Genomic DNA, 19266 nt, shown 5'->3' with positions numbered 1-19266 from the left:
TTGCAACTCATGCCTGCTACCTCTTGTCTATTTACTGTGTGTCTCTGAGAAAAATCTGTCTATCTGCTCTATTTGCCCCCATGTTAGGTGGTGAAAAACTGCAGTTAGATCCCCTGTTGGCCTTCTCTTCTGCATGCTGAACAAGCCCAGCTCCCTCAGCCTCTCCTTGTCTGTTAGGTGCTCTAGCTCCCCAACCATCTCAGTGGCACATCACTACTCCTGCACTTGGTCAACACCTCTTGTATTGAGGGACCCGAAATGGCACAGTATTCAAGAATAATATCCCAAGGGCTGAATAGAAGGGAATAACCACTTCCCTTGCCTTGCTGGCTATGCTTTTTCTAATACAGCCCACTTTGTGGTTAGCTTTCATGCAAGGACACACTGCTGACTCATGTTCAGTTGCTGTCTAACAGAACCCACAGGTCCTTAGCACACTTGATTTCATTTGAGTTATGGATACTTAACACTGAATTTCATGAACTTGTATTCTTATACTTTAATCTAAAATAGCCTTTCTTTCTTAACTGCAGCATCAGTATTTCTTTTTTTGACCTTGGAATTAAAAATAATTAAAAATCAATAAACTGCCATATGTCAACATATTACAGTCAGAAGTAATGAATAAGTGGTGGATTACATTGCTGGTACTAGTTTTGAGCTTGATTCCTTCTAGCTGGTCTTCAGGGGGGAAAGAAGCAACTATTACTAATTGTAGTTATGAGAGTTCCTTTGTAGGTGAAGAGGCAGGGAGATGAGAAGGCCATGACTCAGCATGCTTCCCACAGCTTGGATTTCACTATGTAAAAGGATAGGGATTTCCTCCTCAGCATTTGAACCTGGGGGCCGGGAAAAAGACAGAAGCAGAGGCTCAGGGGCTGGCATCTGGACTGTTCACAGAGATTGACACAGACACCAAATGATAACCAGACTCCTCATTCTCTTGAAGAATCCTGCTGTGTACATAAGCACTGCCTCTCTAACCCACTCCATCTGTTAGACATATACCCTGCAACATGAATTCAAACTCACCCAGAACAAAAACAGGCATGAAACCTCCACAGGGGATTGGCATGGTGGTGGCAATGACAGACATCCAGAACTAGAACAGAAGTAGAGGGTGTGATTGTAAGTGAGCAGCGATAGTATTTCCTGCAGTCCCACTCTACTGCCCAGCCTATGAATCTATAAAGAGATACATTCTGAGAGATCTGGCAGCTCAGGAAGAAAGTGAAGGGCAAAGGGACTGTGGGGAGCGAAGGGGAGCTCGAAGAACTCCAGCAACGCACCAGCACAGTGGCAGGGGACTTCTGGGTGACTACTATGATGGTAGCGAAGCTGAGTCACAAAGGAGATAAATCAACATGAAGAATTCCTTTGTCTAGGAATTTGGAAGGTGGGATTTCCCACTGCTCCCAACAGCTTTGTTTTTTTATAGAACAGTGTTGTCAAAATTTCATAGACTTACAGAAAGATTTAGGTGGGAAGGGACCTCTGGAGGTTTGTTCTCCAACTCCCTGCTCCCGGCAGGGCTAACTCAAAACTTAGATCAAGTTGCTCAGGGCCTTGTCCAGGTGACTTCTGAACATCTCCAAGGATGGAGATTGCCCAGCCTTTCTGGCACTTAAGTCAGAGCTGAATCACCTTCAGGGGAGAATTTTTTTCCTGATGTCCAACTGTAGTGACTTTCCTTTATTACAGCTTGTGTACATTGCCTCTTGTCCTCTTACTATGTTGGGCACAATGATAAAAATCTGGCCTGGTAGTGCTGAAGCCCTGCAGAATCCTGCCTTAGCCCAGCACAGGTAGTTTTCTTCTGGAGGTAACAGCCTAACCTCACATACACTGCAAAGGCCAATAAGCTCAGCCCTTTTCAGACAATGTAGCAAGCAGTTTCCACAGTCAAGGAATCCACAGGGAATGTTGTTATTTCAACAGCTTGTACAAAGGAGTGTATTGGTAAGATCTCCCTTGCTACAGCAGTATTGTCTGTAGGAAAGGGGCAACCATGGTCCAGCACATCAAGAATGATAATCTCAGGTTTCCCTTATGGAACTAGAGAGCTGTATTCTCTTCAGAGATGCCTTGCCTTCCTGCTGTTCAAGGTCCACTTTTGAGGAGGTGATGCCTCTGCAGACACCTCTGTAGCTGTAGACAGATGAGATGCTAATCTCGTTAGACAGTCACTTTGGTGAGAGGAAATACAGCCAAGAGAGCTTTTCCAGTGTAATTCTAATAGGATGGTTGGCATAAAAGGGAAAAAGAAGCCAGGAGATAGCTTGCCCTTTATAAAAGCCCTCTACAAAGGTAACAAAGAGCAAGCACAACATCTATCACAGCCCCTGATCAAGGAACATGCTGGGACAATGGGCTGGACCATCTACTTGATATTGGCTGTTGCTCTTCTATCCAAAATCCATCTGAATTTTCTAGTGGGAAAGTTCCTGGCTGGCCACAAAGTCCAGGAAGCTGTAAAAGGGGAGCACTGCTAACTCAGCTCCCTCTTCTCCTGTGCCAAACCTAGGCCAGATGCAGCTCAGAATTGGGACTACAGTGCAGTGGATAATCATGCCAAGTCTTTGCCCAGAGTCAAAACAGCTGGTTCTTTTTTTATATGATCTATCCGAGCTCAAATATCTTCAGAAAAAAATAAATGGCATGGAGCAGGTATCTAGTCATTTGACCAAGCATTAGTGATTTTCTTGTGATAGCAATAATATATGGGACAAGGCCAACAAACCCAGATTTTCAGAATACGGATCTTCTAATGGAGAACAGATGGACTCAGGGTAGATAGACCCTGTAGTCCATCCTCTTTTCATTCAAATAAATAAGACCATATCTACTTGGTACGCTCTAATCAGAGTTATCATAGAGACAGAACCCTCAACTGCCTGTCAGAAATTTGATACAGTGTTTTACTTTAGGTGAAATCAGCCATGTCAATCAAACATTAATTTCTGATCTACCAAAATGTTTGACTGATATTGCCAGGCTGCCTCTGCTCTTTCACTCCTTTGTAACAAAATAAATCACCATTTCTATGATATTCTTCCCTTTTTCTCTTTATTTTTTTACTCTTAGGAAAACTTTTCCTGCTACTTGTATTTTGAACACTGGAATAGAATGTTTTCTTCTTTCAAATCTCTTGTCTTGCTCTGTCATATTATCATGCCATATTATACAGTTGATCCTTTCAGAGCCTGAACAGTTGCAGTTTCCTAAGACTATGTCAGCTCACAACATTTAATTTGCTGTTGCTTTCCCAGAAGTGAGCAAAACTGGTCTCAGCTGAATTTCTCCATCAAGTTTCAGTGCGATTAGCGAATCCTGGAGCCTAATGCACATAAAAAATGTGCTTGCATGGTTTTATTAGTCTCCTGTCTGTAGTCAGGAATATGAAGCACACAGTATCAGACTTAGACCAAATGTAAATTACCGGAAAACTTTTTACTCGATAACTTATTTTTCTGGACCTTGAGAAATCTCTCCTGACCTCTGCGTCCTCACTACCAGCTACTACACAGCAGATCCTGAAGGTCATTCAGTAGGAGACATGAGGAACTAGGGAGGAGGGAAGGAGGTCAGTAAATTAAGGCCAGGAAACTATTCCCTAATAATATTGGTCATTTTGCATTCAAGGTGGGCAAACATCACATCAAAAGATGCAAGACCCCACTTAGTTGTAGTGCTTCATTCAATGCCCAGCAGCTCCTCATTGGCAGTGCACAAATTATTTTAAAAAGGATTGAGAATTTTCACCCTGAGTGGAGAAAGGTTATGGTGGTCTGTGTTTCCTACCTTCATGAGAAAGAAAAGGAGGAGGATGATGAAGACACTGACTTTGGGATGGATCCAGGCAGCAGATTTCCCTAGGATCTGGGGGTCCCCTGTGTATTTTGTCCAGGTATAGTTGTCAAAGAGAGAGCTGATGGCTTCCCGTGGCATCAACTAAACAGCAAGAAAATAGTGATGAGCCATGACATTAGATGGAGTAACGTTCTACCTCTGTTCCTACAAAGTGGAGGAGATTTTTACTTTTAGACATATCACGATTATGAGACTTTACTGACATTTTTAATCTTCAGGAAGAGAGACAGGACTTTACCTGAACTGTTGAAAGGATAACAACTACTTTATCACCTTTAATATACATGAGGTAACATCTTCCTTATTAATTTGCTTAGGAGAGTGCACATTTTACAGGTTTTATATGAAGGGGATAGCAGAGATCACAAGTCTCAGAATATAGTCCCTTTCTAGTCCTAACTGCTCTCAAATCTTCCTTCCTCTTTCCATGATATAAGCATTTTGGGGCATAGGAGAAGGGGAGACTGTTCCCCAGAATTACACAGAATTGCAAACGCACATCCCATTCTCACCTCTCCTGCCATGAACTGCCCAAACCCTGGAGGAAACGTCACTGTTGCTATAAGGAAGGTTATAATCCCTGGGTATATGAGGCGGCTGAAAATAAATAAGAGAAGTTTATTAAAATATAACCTCACATTCTTGTAGCGCTATCACTTCAGGACTATGACTACTATTTCTATGAATGGTATCTGCTACATCTGCTCTGGAGTTCTATTGCTGACAATTTAATGCCCTGCTCCACTGATCATCATCAGTCATAGAGAATTTAACTGACAGCAAAGCAATTTTTTTCCAGTCACAGATAATGTAATGGGAGGGAGGGAGAGATGGATGCATGCAGGGATGTATGAAATGCACAGAATTAAATATACAAGGATGATGTGCATTTACAATGGCATGCTGACCCATTCCCAAAAGCTAGCCCCTCCTCCAGTTGTCCTGATTATTCCACTTTTGTCTCTCCATCCCCCATGCCATATATTATGTCCTACTGGGTAAACATAGCTATTAAATGTGGATATTTAAACATGGATATTTCATAGATTTCTGCATGCATTGCCCCATTGCATTAATTCTTATGGGAAAAATTGCTTTACTTTCTCTTGAATTGCTGACTCTCACAATTTTGGGGGTCTGGTAGTGCTGGGCCATGCGGGGCATGGCTGGACAGCAGGTCGAAGCCATCCATGTTTTGCCACCAGTGTGTCCAACCCCAGGCTGGGTTTCTGCAAGGGTATGCTGTGAGCCCTCACAGGCACTAAGGCAACATGAACCTAGGCTGCCTCCACATGCTTGATTGGCATTGCTAGGCCTCCCCTGACAAGTTACTGGGTTCATTACAGGGGTTTCTGGCTGAAATGCCATGTTATGCAAGAAGACATAACACATAATCTTTAACTTATTGCAGTCTAAGAACCTATGAAATTCTGAGAAATTAGTCAAAAATTTAAAGCAAATTCCTTTTTTCTTCCACATCATAAATGAAGCTATTTTGAACTTCCTTTTAACTACAGAATTTTTTCTGCTCAGATCTGCAAGTTCCTAACAAATGTAGGTCCTCCACACCTCTCAACTTCAAAAGTTCTCATGGCATCACATGTCTTCTGTAAAGAGACTGAAGATATTTAAAATTAGACACATTTTCTTTTTCAGGTTATTAACAGTAACTTTGGATTTATTAGAAAGGACAAAAAATATTTAAGTGCTTTGTAAAACCTTTATTACTAAGCTCTTTATTTTGTTTCACATTCTTCTTCCATGCAGCAATTCATATCATTTGGTTACTATCAGTTTCAGGTTTTGGTTCTTAAGTGTGAGTAATTGGTTCTTAAGTGTGAGTAATTGGAATGCTGCAGCAGATTCTTTACATTTTTTATACATTTTGATTAAAAAAAATAACTTTTCTTTTAGATTCTTAAGATGCAGCTGCATTTCAGTTGTATCTAATTTTCTTAAAATATAAACAATGTTGAATTCCTGTGTCAAATTTTGATTTTTTTTCTTTGATGTATTCCAAAAAATAAGCAGTACCTCTTAAAAAAACATGATCATTGATTTTCTAATTAAGAACATTTCCTGTTCAATCAGCTGTTTCCCCTACCCTCTTAATAAACATTGCAGTAGAGTCTCCTTCTGAAATCAAGATGCTATTTGAAACTATTGGAGCTGGTCAAGAAGAAAATCCAGCTTAGAACAGATTTATGTTTCCAGATACAGATATATTACTCTCAGATAAACTCAGATTCTCATACTTTTACCATCTCACATCTCAAATAGTTCTACTAGTTTCCAGAAAGCATTTGTTACTATCCAGTGCCAGTAGGGCATCAAATCTAGTCCCTAAAAGCGAGTATCCTCAAATGCACTCACTATTTGGTGAGAAACTGGCTTAGAGCTGTATGACGCCGGATGTATAGGACCACTTGGCGATTGAGATAAACGAAAAATGCTCCAAGGAATCCAGAGCATATCCTAAAGTGAAGGAAATGAAATAAAATCATACAAAACAAAACACAATATGCAAATGATCAACCAGAAAACTGAGTTGTAGTATTTTTTCTCTTCAGCTGTTCATGAAGCCTTTTAAATGTTACCTAGAGGGTTGTTCCTATAGCAATTCACTTGAAGACACTAGCTTCCTGATGAAAGGGGAGAGACCACTTTGGACTTCCTTGATGCACACACTCCCATTTTACTGCTTAAATTTCTGCTTGCTAAAATGGGGGAAATCCCATGTCAGGAGGTGATGTCCAATTCCAGGACACAATAAGGCTGCTTCTGTTCCTCTCCTTTTCTTTGCTGTGCCCTGGCCTACAAAAGCTTCCAAAGATGCCTCCTGTAAATGCACACACACACACACACACACACACACACACACACGTGCAACCAGTGGAGAAATAAACTATGACTCTGTTGGCAGGACAGATATCATGTGATGACACTTTTATCTCAGCTACACCTTGGTTGAATATAGGGTTTGTCAATGGTTCCACTCAGAATTAACATACTGAAAACTAACTAGAGCATGCATTTCTGTGGCTGTTTCTAATTTTAACTGTTCAAATACTTGGGTGATGAGAACAGTATCAGAATCTATAAAGAAAGACTGATAGATCTCAGAGAAGACTGGAGAAGGGCAACTGGGCAAAGACCTGTCTCATCAGAACTTACTTAGACATCAAATTAGAAGAGGGGATAGTAAAAAAAGGAAGGAAGGAAGGAATCTGATTCTGATTCAGCAAAATTATTTTTCTATATTATATATAAAAAGGAATAGTAACTTTTCTTATGCTTAAAACTAATTATGTCAGGCATATGTTCCTAATCACTCTGCCTATGTTTCTAATCCTAATCAGTCCAAAAAAGTATAGCTGGCTGTAAGAAATGCCTTTCATCCTTATACTCTCTATCTTAATGAGACCTGGGTAAATAGGGCCTGATACTCAAAGATGACGTTAAAAAAAGAACTCCTTTTAAAATTGGTAAGAGGAAGTATTACTTTATGTGGCATATAATTAAGCCACAGAGTACTGAGAATAAATAAACAACTTTTTCATTCTATTATTTTTTAAAAATAATGTATTTTTTCTTTTTTTCATATGTTCTGCAGGTTTTTGCTTTTAAAAAATCTCATTCAAAGATGATTTTAGCTTACTTCAAAAAAAAAAAATCACATTTTGAAAAATTCTTGCCATGGGCTTGGCTGTTTAAAAGTGGTATAGAAACAAATTACATCTAACATAATACTATTCACAGAAAACAAAATGTGCCCAATGAACTTCTCTTAAATAATTTAAGCCAGCACTACTCAGCAGTGCTGCTGAACTAGACCAGTCCCTTGGGTAACATAAGCATTCTGTAGCTGCGCAGTGAACTGAATCTCTTTATAATACTTTGCATCAATAAAGTAGATCCCTCCATTCCTGCTTATCAATTTGCCAAAAACATATAAGTGCTTCTCCTGCATGAGTTTTGCAAATTATCAACATTTGCTGGCATAGAAGGACAAGATCTCCCTGTCTGTGCTGCTTAGGCTGGCTCAGCTTTTTGTGCTACCTGAAAGTGAAGAAGTAAGCTGATAGATAGATAGAATAGAGAGTTTAGCTTTGAGGAGAGACTGAACTTTGAGAGAATTTGTAGCATTCCAAGTCTCTAACTTTTTTTTTTTTTTTTTTAAGCCACATTGGTCTTCCTGGCCTTTGAAAGTATTTCACATCCATCATACACTACACTCCTTTCCTAGCCTATGTGCAGCACCACAAAAAACAGATCTGCCAATTCAGTTCAAAAAACAATGACAACAAGTTTTGCACTTTATTAGTTATAAATCAAAAGGATTATCTTTTTTCTTGCCTATCTAAACAAACAGATTCCCTCATGTTCAGCAAGCAAGTGAAAGTGTGCAAGTCTGTTTAAGGACAAGGAGAACAAAGTGGATAAATATGATTAGCAAAAGCTCCTGGATATTGATAGATTTTAAATGTATTTGAAGTCTTTAAAAATCCCCCTTGAGTTCTACAGGCCAAGTAAATGAATGTGTGAGCAGCATCCCAAAAGGAGCTGGAAAATCCAAAGCAGCTGGAAAACCCGAACTATATTTCTGGTCTTGGAGCCAGGCCCCCCCCAACAGAATATATGCATCATGCCAGCACAAGTATTTTTTCCTACACTGTATTCCCCTCACTACTGTTCTGCAGTGATTTCCCTGGAGCCTTTCCACTCTAAGGATAATCATTCTGTCCTTGTAAAAGTCAAACTTCACGGTTAAATCTTTTGTCCCATCCCCCCAGATCCTCTGAAGTGTGTTTTCTCTGATTTCCCTTGCTTGCTATTGGAGCATCAGGTTGGAACGTACTGATTGCCCAGACCTTAACAAACTGCATATAACTTTCTAGATATCCAAGCTAGAAAAGACTTGGCCTTAATTTCTAATGCAGACCTGCCCCAAAACGGTAGAAAATCGACATGAAAATTAGTCTTAACTTATTCCAACCCATTCCTCCCATTCTCCAACCCAGGCTGACAGAACATTTCTGCCTGGAGATGGCCTTCCCATAGCAGAAGTCTCAGAAACACCACTTTCTTTTCTCCTTCTTCACCAACAGCCCTCATCTCCTCAAAATCTGGGCAAATAAACTCAAGGTAAAGAAAAGAACTACTGTCAAGCAAAAAGGCCACACTGGCTTGTTCAGGTCATCTGAGAATGTCATCAAGATGGTTAAAGGACCTTTGAGTAAATCTATACCCAGAACATAGACTGAGCTAGATTTTTTCTCTCCAGAACTTAATATCTGAAAAAGGTATATGGAAAGGAAATGACAAACACCTAGGTACTACCCCTGTTTCCTTCTTTACCCATCTGTTTACATGAGCACCATTTCTGAAGGCAGAATCCCAACAAGCAGAGGACTTACTAGTGATGGTCAAAATGCTGTAAAGAGGTGTGACTCTGTTTTGCAAAAGAATTCCTAACAGAGCTCACTGGACATCCTTTCTAGTGCAAGGAGCTGAGTCCCTGTGGACTTACCCTATTACAGCAAATGCTGGTAGCTCTTGCAGATCAAAGGGGAAATCCATGCGAAAGTTAGTTCTGAACAGGGCTGTGATGGTGACTGTGTAAGAGAAGAAAAAGGTAGAGAAGGAAGGGGAAGAATGAGGTGAGATGCTAAATGCCATAAAGCTGGGGGTAGGGAAAGGGGAAATAGTTATACACATGTGTGGTTGCATGTTGTTATGTACAATATTACAGATGTGCAGACTGCTCTGATTTTGGTATTGACTATTTTTGAGCACTTGTGACCCCAGTAGTCTGGATGGTATAGGTTTGTGTTTAGAGAATGTACATGTTTTTAGCTACAATCCCAGATTTTTAAAGGGTTTCCTTTTTTTTTTTCTTTTAGCTTTTCTTTAGAATATAAAAGGTCTTCCCATTTTGCTCACTGACTCTGTAAAAACCCTTTTTGCAGAGGCATGCAGTGCTTACATCCCTGGAGAATCCTTGTCACATACAGTTGCGATTACCTTCTGAAAACACAGCTCAGATCCTCTCTGAAGTTACATCTGTGCAATTTTTATGAGTGGTACCAAAAGAATAAAACGGTCTTAGAAACCAGAGATGGAAAAGATCAGCTAAGACCCATCTTCTCCAATTCACCTCTCCTTGTAGTGCTGCACTGCAAAAATAACTCAAATGGTGAAACCTCCACTGCTTTTACATGGAGGTGCCTAATTATGTGGAAATGGTAAAAATCCGTATGCCAATAGGTGAAGTCAAAAATACCAAGCCAATACAAGGTGGAAACATAGCTGAATGGATATAGATATAAATCCCCACCAACTTTTACAGGCTTCTGGATCAAGGAATTATATGTGCAGTAAGAAAAGAAAAGAAGCAGTGAAAATAAAGCATAATATGATGGCGATGGGAGACTTTAATTACTTATTAACTGGTCAGACAGGACCAGGTTTAGAGCAATGATTTAATCAGATCTCTGTGGACTACATTACCTAAGATAGATGAGCCTGTCTAACAGCATGTTACTGTCCAAAATAGGAATTTCTTATTCCCTGTCTCTTCACCCTCCTCTTCCCCTTCTGGCTGCACTGTTCTGCGCCTCCCCTCCACTGACACATTACAAAGCCTTCACTGAGTTCTTTCACCTCATTAATACATTAGAAAACCTATCTTCTTATTTCCTGGATTAGTCCTTTGTCAGGGTAGTGAGTTGAATGGAGAGGTCCACTGAACAGCAGAAATGGAACAAGTGAGGGCAGAAGACTGGATCGGGACCAGGGAGGGCAGAAGATGGTGAAAAGGAGGACATCCCCTTTTTTGTAGATGAGCCCAAGAAAGGGGTAATCTTAATTTAGTTTTAGGAAACAGACAGTCGAAGTCACCAACTGACAGTGACAAATGACCTCAATTTCCAAGTATAATGACAAGGTGGCAAAGGTGACCAGGGTGAAGGGAAACAGGTCACAGCACTTAGTCTAGGTTCTCTCTATATTCCAAAGAGATAGAAAGAGACATCCATAGAAGGATTCAGCCCATCTACCTTCAGCTTATCTCCTGAAGCTGGATGGTTAAGCTGTTTTCTAGAGGCATCCATCTCTCTCCATTGGCTACAGAGGTAGCCAGCTGAGTAGTTTAGAGTAGCTACCCAACTCTTACCTGGTGAAAGTTAAGAGAGAAAAGTTCCATCGCAAAAGAGACTGCTGTGAAATGGAAAGGTCTACTTAAAAAAATCTGTGGATATTAAAATAACAATAAGCCAGGTATAGAAGTGACCAGAAACAGCAGAAGAAAGGCAAGGCGTAAAGCACTGTGACAAATAAGACAAAGGCTCAAGATGTGGCCAAATAGAAATCCTGACAATTGCACTTTAGTCTTCCATGATTAGCTAACAGGGGCAGAAGTTGCAACAGCCAAGCAGAATGAGCCAGATGTTATCTGGAGAGGATGTGACGTAAAGCCAACTAACAAAGACAGCAGTATCCAAAAGCCTGGATTTTGTGGGTATAAGAAAAAAAAGAATTTTGTTCAGAAGCTACACAACTTATTTGCATCTGCCTACTCTAAAGATATTGCTTCCTTACTTTCTACTTCCTGGCAGCGGTGATGCAACCTGGAGGTAAAAAATGTCAATTAAAGAGATGTTAGAACAAGATGATGACTTAGAAGGCAATAAAATCATGGAGATTATGCCTTTGAGAAGTGTTCTGAGGCAGATTAGGAAATAGATATGTGAGCTACTTAAAAAAACAGTCACCTTGTCTGATGAGCACTACAGGTTGCTGTGACTGGAGGGAAGCATATGTTTTTAAGAAGGCTGTGGAACAATGCGGTGAAGGGCAAACAGAGGCTTGTGTTAGTATCTGGCAAATTGGTAAAATATGTATAGATTTTAAAAGCAAGTAAAAACCTAGAAATTCTTGTTTTGAACCTCAAAGCCAAGGCAAAAAAAAAAAAACCTCAAAAAGTTCAAATGAATAGGAAGTTTGTCACTTGGAGTTTTTTGAACAAGGCTGTAAAACAAGATTAAAGGGAATGTTATCTATTTAGATTATTGAAAGGTCTCACATGAGGCTGTGGAGCCATATACAGAGGTCCACTGATCAAATGGAAAAAGAGAAAATGTTACCAGGGATCAGAAGCTAGCCCAGAGAGGGAAAAAAAGTGGGTTTGTCACAATAGACATGTAATAGGGGCTGCAAATTGTTGTCTTGGGGCTCTGTGGTGTTGAATGAATTTTCTCAGGGGGTCAATATTGGAGCTGATTCTGTTTAACATTTTCATCAACGTCCGGGGTGATAGGATGTAAAGTATGATCAGTGAGTTTGCTGACCACACCAAACTGAAGGAAGGAGGGGGCATGGTCAATAAGTTGGAGGGCTGGGCAGCCATCAATACAGAGTGGCCTCAACAAACTGGAGGACTGGACTGGTAGGAACCTCGTTAAGTTCAACAAAGACAAATGTTTAGTCTTGCCCCTGGAATAGCAGGTGCATCAGTACAGTCTGGGGAGCTAGTGAATAGAAAGAGCTCTTCAGAAAAGACTGGGAGACCTGGTTCAATGTTCACCCTTGTGGCCACATTAGCAAGAGCACAATCAGTAGGTTGAGGAAGGCAGTTATTTCCCTCCATATAGCAGTGATGAGGCCACATCTAGCATACCTCAACCATTCTGGATTCTCCAGTATAAAAGAAATACAACAAAACCAGAGAGAGTCCAGGGAAGCGTCCTGCAATGGTCAGAGGCATGGAGCACACGATGCACATGAAAAGGCTAACTAGCTCTATTCAGCTTGGAAATGAGAAGGCCAAGGGAGGTTCCTGTACCTAACAGGAAAGTTGTAGAAACACGGTGAAAGGACAAGAGGAAATATGCACAGCTTGCAGCAAGGAAATTTTAACTATATTTAAGGAAAAAAACGCTTCTTTTGAAGGTGGTTCAGCACTGAAACAGATGCCCGGAGAGGCAGTGGAAAGTTGGCCCTGCTATAAGCAGCAGTTTGGACTACAGACCTCCAGGAGTCTCTTTCAACCTAAATCTTTCTATGATTCTGTAATAATAATTCTGTGGAAGGTAGCAAAATGTGTACATGTTACTAAATTGGTCTAGCCTGGCTGGGAGCAGAGAAGAGCATGTAAGAAAGGCAATGTTCTGTGTTGATGAATGCAAAGTAATGCACACAGTGGGGGAAGATTATTGATACATGATAAAGAAATCTAATTTAATGATAACATTTCAAGAAAGAGATTTGTATCAGTGTAGACAGCTCTAACACAAAGATCTTTTTTTCCTTTTTTTTAATTTCAGCTGCTAGAAATGTGTAAATGTTGTGTAAGAAATGGGTACACAATGCAAAAAATATTGTAATACCTTCAAATAAATCAGTACTCATCTCATCTGCTTGTAACTCTGATCATTTTATCTCAAAAATTTTCTGGAAGATGACAAATAATTGCCTAAGCAGAAAAATTACTTCACGGATTATGTATGAATTTGCAATAGTTTAGATATTCTGCATGAACATTACAAGCAGATGTGCGTAGTGCACAGTAGGGTAAGCAGTTTCTTCCACGTTCAAGTACATTACCTTACTTCATACAAAAGTATTCTTACTATATGATAATAGTGTCCACACAGGAAACTAGCATAAAGTCATCAGCTTATCTACAGAGTGCATAATTTCTGAGAGTAGACAAGGCTTTAGAAATTGTGAAGACATCAGAAAGTGGGCCTAAGAAAAACCCTTGCATGAAGAAAGACTGAAAAGGCTGGACTTGTAACTTTCAAAAGGAAGTGAGCAAGGAGAGGTAAGTTAGAACAGGCATGATAAAAGGTCACAAAATAATAAATGCTAGTCTAGGCAAAAGCTTCCAGTTCCTCAATACTAGGACAAGGAGACTGGTGACACAAAGCAAATTCAGAACTACAATAAGGAAATATTTTCACAGACAGTTGGATCATGGAACTTCTTAACCCAGATAGTCACTGAAGCAGAATGTAGGGAGCCATTAATATGGATATTAAGGCCATCCAGATGATTTTGAAGAAGAGACAGTAGGTCTGATGTTTCAGGATTAAGCTAATTTCTGATGATTTGAGAGATCAGAGAGGGAACCAAAGTAGATAAAGTGAAGTATAGGAGATTATCTTTTATCATTTGTCTTCAAATTCCTTGTATATTTCTCTGGAAAGAACAGAACACGTGTTTTTGTGATGGATCTGATGGCTGAATATCCCTCAATACAAGGCAGTGTTTCCACAGGCAAAGATGTAGTCATTTTCTATATCTGGACTCAAAAGCACATTCAAGCGAAATAGAAATGTTTTAGCATAGAGAAATCCAATCTTGTGAAGTCAACACAGACATAAACTATAGCAGTTTTTAAGTAAGGGAAGGGCCCACATGTAGTTCAGATCAATAAAACAGAGAAAAGTAGAAGGATAAAAGATAAGGGCATAATAAGCAAGAAGTTTACAAAGAAATGACAGCCTCTTGCATCAGCTGGAACTCCATTCCCACAGTATCCAAAATGCTCTCCTGAACAGGCTTGCTCTGTGCTATTTCTGTCTGCACAAAAGTTTCACTTGTCTTTTTCAGTAAATTGAGGATGGTTATTTTTTTCCTTCAGAGCTACCATGAAGCAAGTACATTTGGACCTTTCAGTCTTCTTTTTCTTCAGACCTCACTAATCTTGTGGCCTCCTAATCATTTTACCACCTCATTTTCCTAAACTATGTCCTGTTTTTTATGCTTCTGGTGAAGAGATGACCAAACCTGACCATGGCATTTCTAGTGCACCAGAGCAGCATACACTGTAGTATATACTATCTTCTCTGTGATGGGATATCTTTAGATTTGCAGCCTTGACATTTTGTTGACCAGGGGCAAAAATCTCACCTTAAGGGCCCTCTTACTTGATGAGGAGTCATATTCAGTCATTTTTGGGTCATATGCCCCATACACCTAGGAACAGATAAGCTAGACAACTGGTGACATAAGATGCTTCTTTTTCTCTTTCCTTCTCTACTGTTGGAAGTCACATGGAATGGCAGAAGTTTCAAGCTTTGGCTTTGAGAAAGATGGAAAATAATAAATTAATAGAGCGACTTTGGCACAAAGAGAGTAGAAATGGTTCTTAGCTTACCTGCATCCTTGTTCCAGACAGCAAGTACACGGAAAATGAAGGCACTAAAGGTAGCTGCAAAGAAACCTCTCCAATAATTGCGCACAGCAAAATAAGTGGAAGTGACCTCAATGCTGAAAAGGACCCCTGGAAAAAACCAGACATGTAGTCACTTGTAAGTAAACCCACAAACTCTTCACATCCCAGCCTGCTGTCATCTTCTTGCTGTGGTCATAGTGTCTACACCAGAGAGTTTGCAAAGGGGGCAAAGTTAAAATCCTGTCAGAAGTGTAATGTCAGAAGCATGAGAGAGGCTCCTAGACAGGCTTCTAAAGAGTCTTCTCCTCTTGCCTGCAGAAGGCTGACAACATATGGAGAAAACACTGCGTCAGAGAAGCTGGGGAGACTGGAAACATTAAAGGCAAGTTTCTTTGTTCAAGGTAGGTGACAAACCAAGAACAGGGTGCAGGAAAGGGGAAAAGGAGAATAGGACTAGGCAAGAGAGGATTTAAGTACCTGAGAAAAAGGAAAGCAAAGTGAAAAGCCACTTGCCTCCAAGTGGTGTCCCAAAACAGCAGCCGACCCCAACAGCACAACCCACAGTCAGGACATCTGTGTAATAATATGGCTGCTACTGGTGGAAGAGACAAAGAGAGACAAAAAAACAGAAGAAAGAAGGAAAGAAAGGAAAGAGTGAGTAACAGAATTAGCAGGTACAGCCACATGGTGTCATCTAGTTCTGTCACCAGTCTTAGAGTTATAGCTATGCTTATCTTGCTTCTCCCTCCTGGATGCCTTCAAAATATTCAAAAGACTTGGCTCAAGACAGGCATATGCCTGGAGTCACATCTTCAGGACACATGGAGAAGGCAGCATCCTATCTTTCATTGAAACATGCACATTTCTGTCACTATTGAAGAAACATCTCATGGAAAATCCTTGGGAAGCTGGAGGCCCACGTTTGTTTTGCTCCATCTCTTTTACTTTGGCAGGTAATCTCAGGATGCGCATGTGCCAGAGAGTGCCTCAAAGAAAAAAAAAACCTCTGAGTTTGGATGCACAGGGCACATGCATATCCAGAACTGAACTCGGACAGCTGCTGTACATTCTGACGTCCTGAGTAGGTAAGTGGGTAACAGATCATGTAGTAAAATATCGTACTCTCTTGGTGAAAGCAATCAAGATACTAAAGTGGAATAGATGTTATAAAAGGTAGAATCTCTCTTGAGACTGTTTTGGAGCACATAGAGCTGTTGAAAGGGAGAAAATCCCCTTCCACTCTTTCTCCAAGACTTGGAAGAGCACCTGAGGACCCCAAAGTGCCTGAAAATGGTGAGAAGCCTTAGGAAAGGGGAGCAGATAGGTTTTATTTTGTGTTGCCTATATCTTAGGTGGTTTCTAATATAAAGAACACTAGAGTTAAAGCCAGTAAATTTGGTACTTCCTGCTATCACACATCCCTAAAGTAGCCTATTAGGTCTCCCACAGGAGTGGAGTTTTGAGACAGGGTGATTTTGTGTTACTGTGGGAATAGAAATGGCCAAGGTGACCTCTAATGGCCAAAGGCCATGAAGTCCCACTTACCTGAGCAGGTGTTTGATGGAGCCTCAGCCAAGAGATGTGTCAAGGCTAGGCCTGTACAGCCCAACAAAAAAGGGCCGGGGACCATTCCCTGACCCAAAATAGTCTGGCCAAATCCATAGCTTTGTCCTGGGTCTCCTCTGAGCACTGTGTATTGCCCCTGTGATATAATCATTTGTGGGGGGTGGGAAGGAATGACATTACAGGGGCTTCCGTTCAAAATGTCTGGAGTAAGGTGATGGTTGTGCTGCAGCCCACCAGCATGGTGATTCACAGCTTGAAACTGAGAATACATGTTACATGGCCTGAAGTGTGGCAATAGATATGTAGAATAGAGGGTGCAAAGCCTGATGGGATAGTGTAAGAACAATGTAAGACTGAGAGACCCAAGCATGGTATAGTCTTATCCATACTGGCCATTGAGAATGGTCACTGGCACACGGCATCCCCCAGACCATAACCTGGCACTGTATCAGACTGCTGAATGGCACAGGCCAAAACCAGGCCAGGAATCATGCTAATGCTTAAGTAGTATGGAGGATGAGCTTGGCTTGTTCCCTGGTGCTTCTAGCAGCATAGAAGTATCCAGAGAGACTGAAACAAAAAAAACAAAGAGTACTAGAGGACCTTCAGAAAATGCAGGCCTGCACACCGTTTGCTTGCCAAGGACTAAACTGGCTTTTCAAACACATATTGAGGGCTCCTTGTAAATACAGAGGCTGGTGTTCACCAGCAATAATACCAAAAAAATATACATGGTGATATGATATAAACTTGCAAGCCATATCCAGGACTAAAGTAAAATAAAGATTACGTCTCCCAGGTAATAGAAATCACATTTGGCAAGCTTGTGGGAAGCCATAAGAGGAACACAACTAGGGCTATGAAAACTATGATAACTTCCAATTCCTCTACTACAATGTAATCACAGACTCATAGCAAGTTTCAAGCTTCAGTCTCTGGAGGTCTCTCCTCCAACTCCTTGCTCAGAGCTAGGCTAACTCCAAGGCTAGATCAGGTTGCTCAGGATCTTGTCCAGGTGAGTCCTGAGCATCTCCAAGGGTGGAGATTCCCTAACCTCTCTGGGCATCTATGCCAGTGCTGAACCAGCTTCAGGGGAGGGGGACATTTTTCCTTTATACATAGTCCAAATTTCCCATGTTGCAAACTGTGTGCATTGCCTCTTGCACTATTTACCTCTGAGGAGAGTCTGACTCCATCTTCTCTAAAATCCCCTTTTAGGTGGCTGAAGATAGCAAATAGACTATCCCCCTTTAGCCTTTTTTCCTCCAGGCTGATCAAAACCAGCTCCCTCAGCCTCTCTCCATATATTATTGCTCCAGCCTCTCAAACATCTTATTGGCCCTCTGCATGTCTCTTACACAGGGGAGCCCAAAACTTTACACACAGAGTTTTCTATTCTCCAGTCCACTGATAAAAATATATGTAAAGTCATGCACTATTGATGCTATCACTTCCTGTCATCTCATCAACTGCTGTCATCTCCTGCCCTTAAATGGTGTCACTCCTTATGTGAAGTGTTTTTTAGCTTCTGTTCTCTACTGAATCTTTATTATTTTGTGAACAGACCTTGGTACTCTCCAAGTTGAACAATGTCCCTGGAAGGCAGGCAGGGACTGAACAAGCTGTGTCATTAGAAATCAGCACCTTAAATGGTGTCGCTTTTCCTATGGCCTTTGCAGGATAAAGCTCTCTCTTTCTTCCATTGCCACCAGTTACATGAGGAAAGAAATAGCTCATGATGGTACAGAACTGGAAGAGACATTTGTGGAAAACCTGTCCGAGAGCAGGAGATCACACAGCGAGAGGCGAGATGAGGTGTATGTTAAATGTCACATATAGGAAGACACTTGCCTCCAAGAGGAGCCCCGAAGCAACATCCAACTCCAACTGCGCAAGCTGCCACCAGGAGATCGAGCTGCCTGTGCACATTCTGGAACAGATAGTGCAGCCAAAGAAGGGCATGCCAGGGTTAGAGGGAGCAAAGACAAGGGGTTAGGACCCAGAACACTGAAACAAAGCAACAGCCAGCAGCAGATTCAACCATTGCTATTCTAAATAGCAGCTTCTACACACTTTAGTATAGTCTTTAGTACAGTCAGCTGGTCTCCAACAGTGAGAACTGGTCATTATGCACAGATAGGATCTACTCAAGTACAACAGCACCTCCTACTGTTATATTGCATCCAGTTTCTTCTAGGAGCCTGTATGTAAAGCAATTACTACATATAGCTATGTATACAGTTAACAGATTTTTTTGTATAGCTAGTCAATATAGTGATCTCCCCGCACAGGCTGTTCTACAACAGCAAAAGCCTGGAGACTGTGTCTATAATTAGCAATGCACTACACATTCTGGTTTAAAGACAAATTGATCTTTGTCTACAGCTACTTAAGAAATCTTTTTACGCAGACATCGACTGCAGTCCAAAGGTTTCCACATCATGAGACAGAAAACTTGTGAAACCCATATTCCTAACCAGCCTCTGTGCAATGTAGTGGGTAATATACCTGGCTGGTCCTACACAGTTATTGTGCTGTATATCTGGCCTCCCACATTTTCTTTGGCTTGTAATTTACTGCTCTATGGCAGTATGATGAACTTCAATCAGTATGCTCCCTCTGTATCTTGTGGCCTACCCATATTATCCTTC

The 19266-nt window shown here is 40.9% G+C and overlaps 1 protein-coding gene across 1 annotated transcript in view; it reads right to left on the bottom strand.

Annotated features, from left to right (window-relative positions):
- Positions 1 to 19266, bottom strand: part of CLCN1 (chloride voltage-gated channel 1) — a 42703-nt gene that overhangs the window by 11925 nt on the left and 11512 nt on the right. Inside the window, exons 8-14 of the mRNA XM_026080363.1 lie at positions 15563 to 15641; positions 15032 to 15157; positions 9401 to 9485; positions 6244 to 6345; positions 4383 to 4467; positions 3802 to 3951; positions 1033 to 1102 (exon numbers count right to left, since the gene is read on the bottom strand). Coding sequence (XP_025936148.1) covers positions 1033 to 1102; positions 3802 to 3951; positions 4383 to 4467; positions 6244 to 6345; positions 9401 to 9485; positions 15032 to 15157; positions 15563 to 15641 — 697 coding nt within the window. The remainder of the gene's footprint in view (positions 1 to 1032; positions 1103 to 3801; positions 3952 to 4382; positions 4468 to 6243; positions 6346 to 9400; positions 9486 to 15031; positions 15158 to 15562; positions 15642 to 19266) is intronic.

Source organism: Apteryx rowi, unplaced genomic scaffold (genome assembly GCF_003343035.1).
Source record: "Apteryx rowi isolate R43461 unplaced genomic scaffold, aptRow1 scaffold_515, whole genome shotgun sequence".
Classification (NCBI taxonomy): Eukaryota; Metazoa; Chordata; class Aves; order Apterygiformes; family Apterygidae; genus Apteryx; species Apteryx rowi.
Note: the sequence above shows the minus strand (reverse complement) of the source record. Positions and strands in the feature narration are given on the sequence as shown.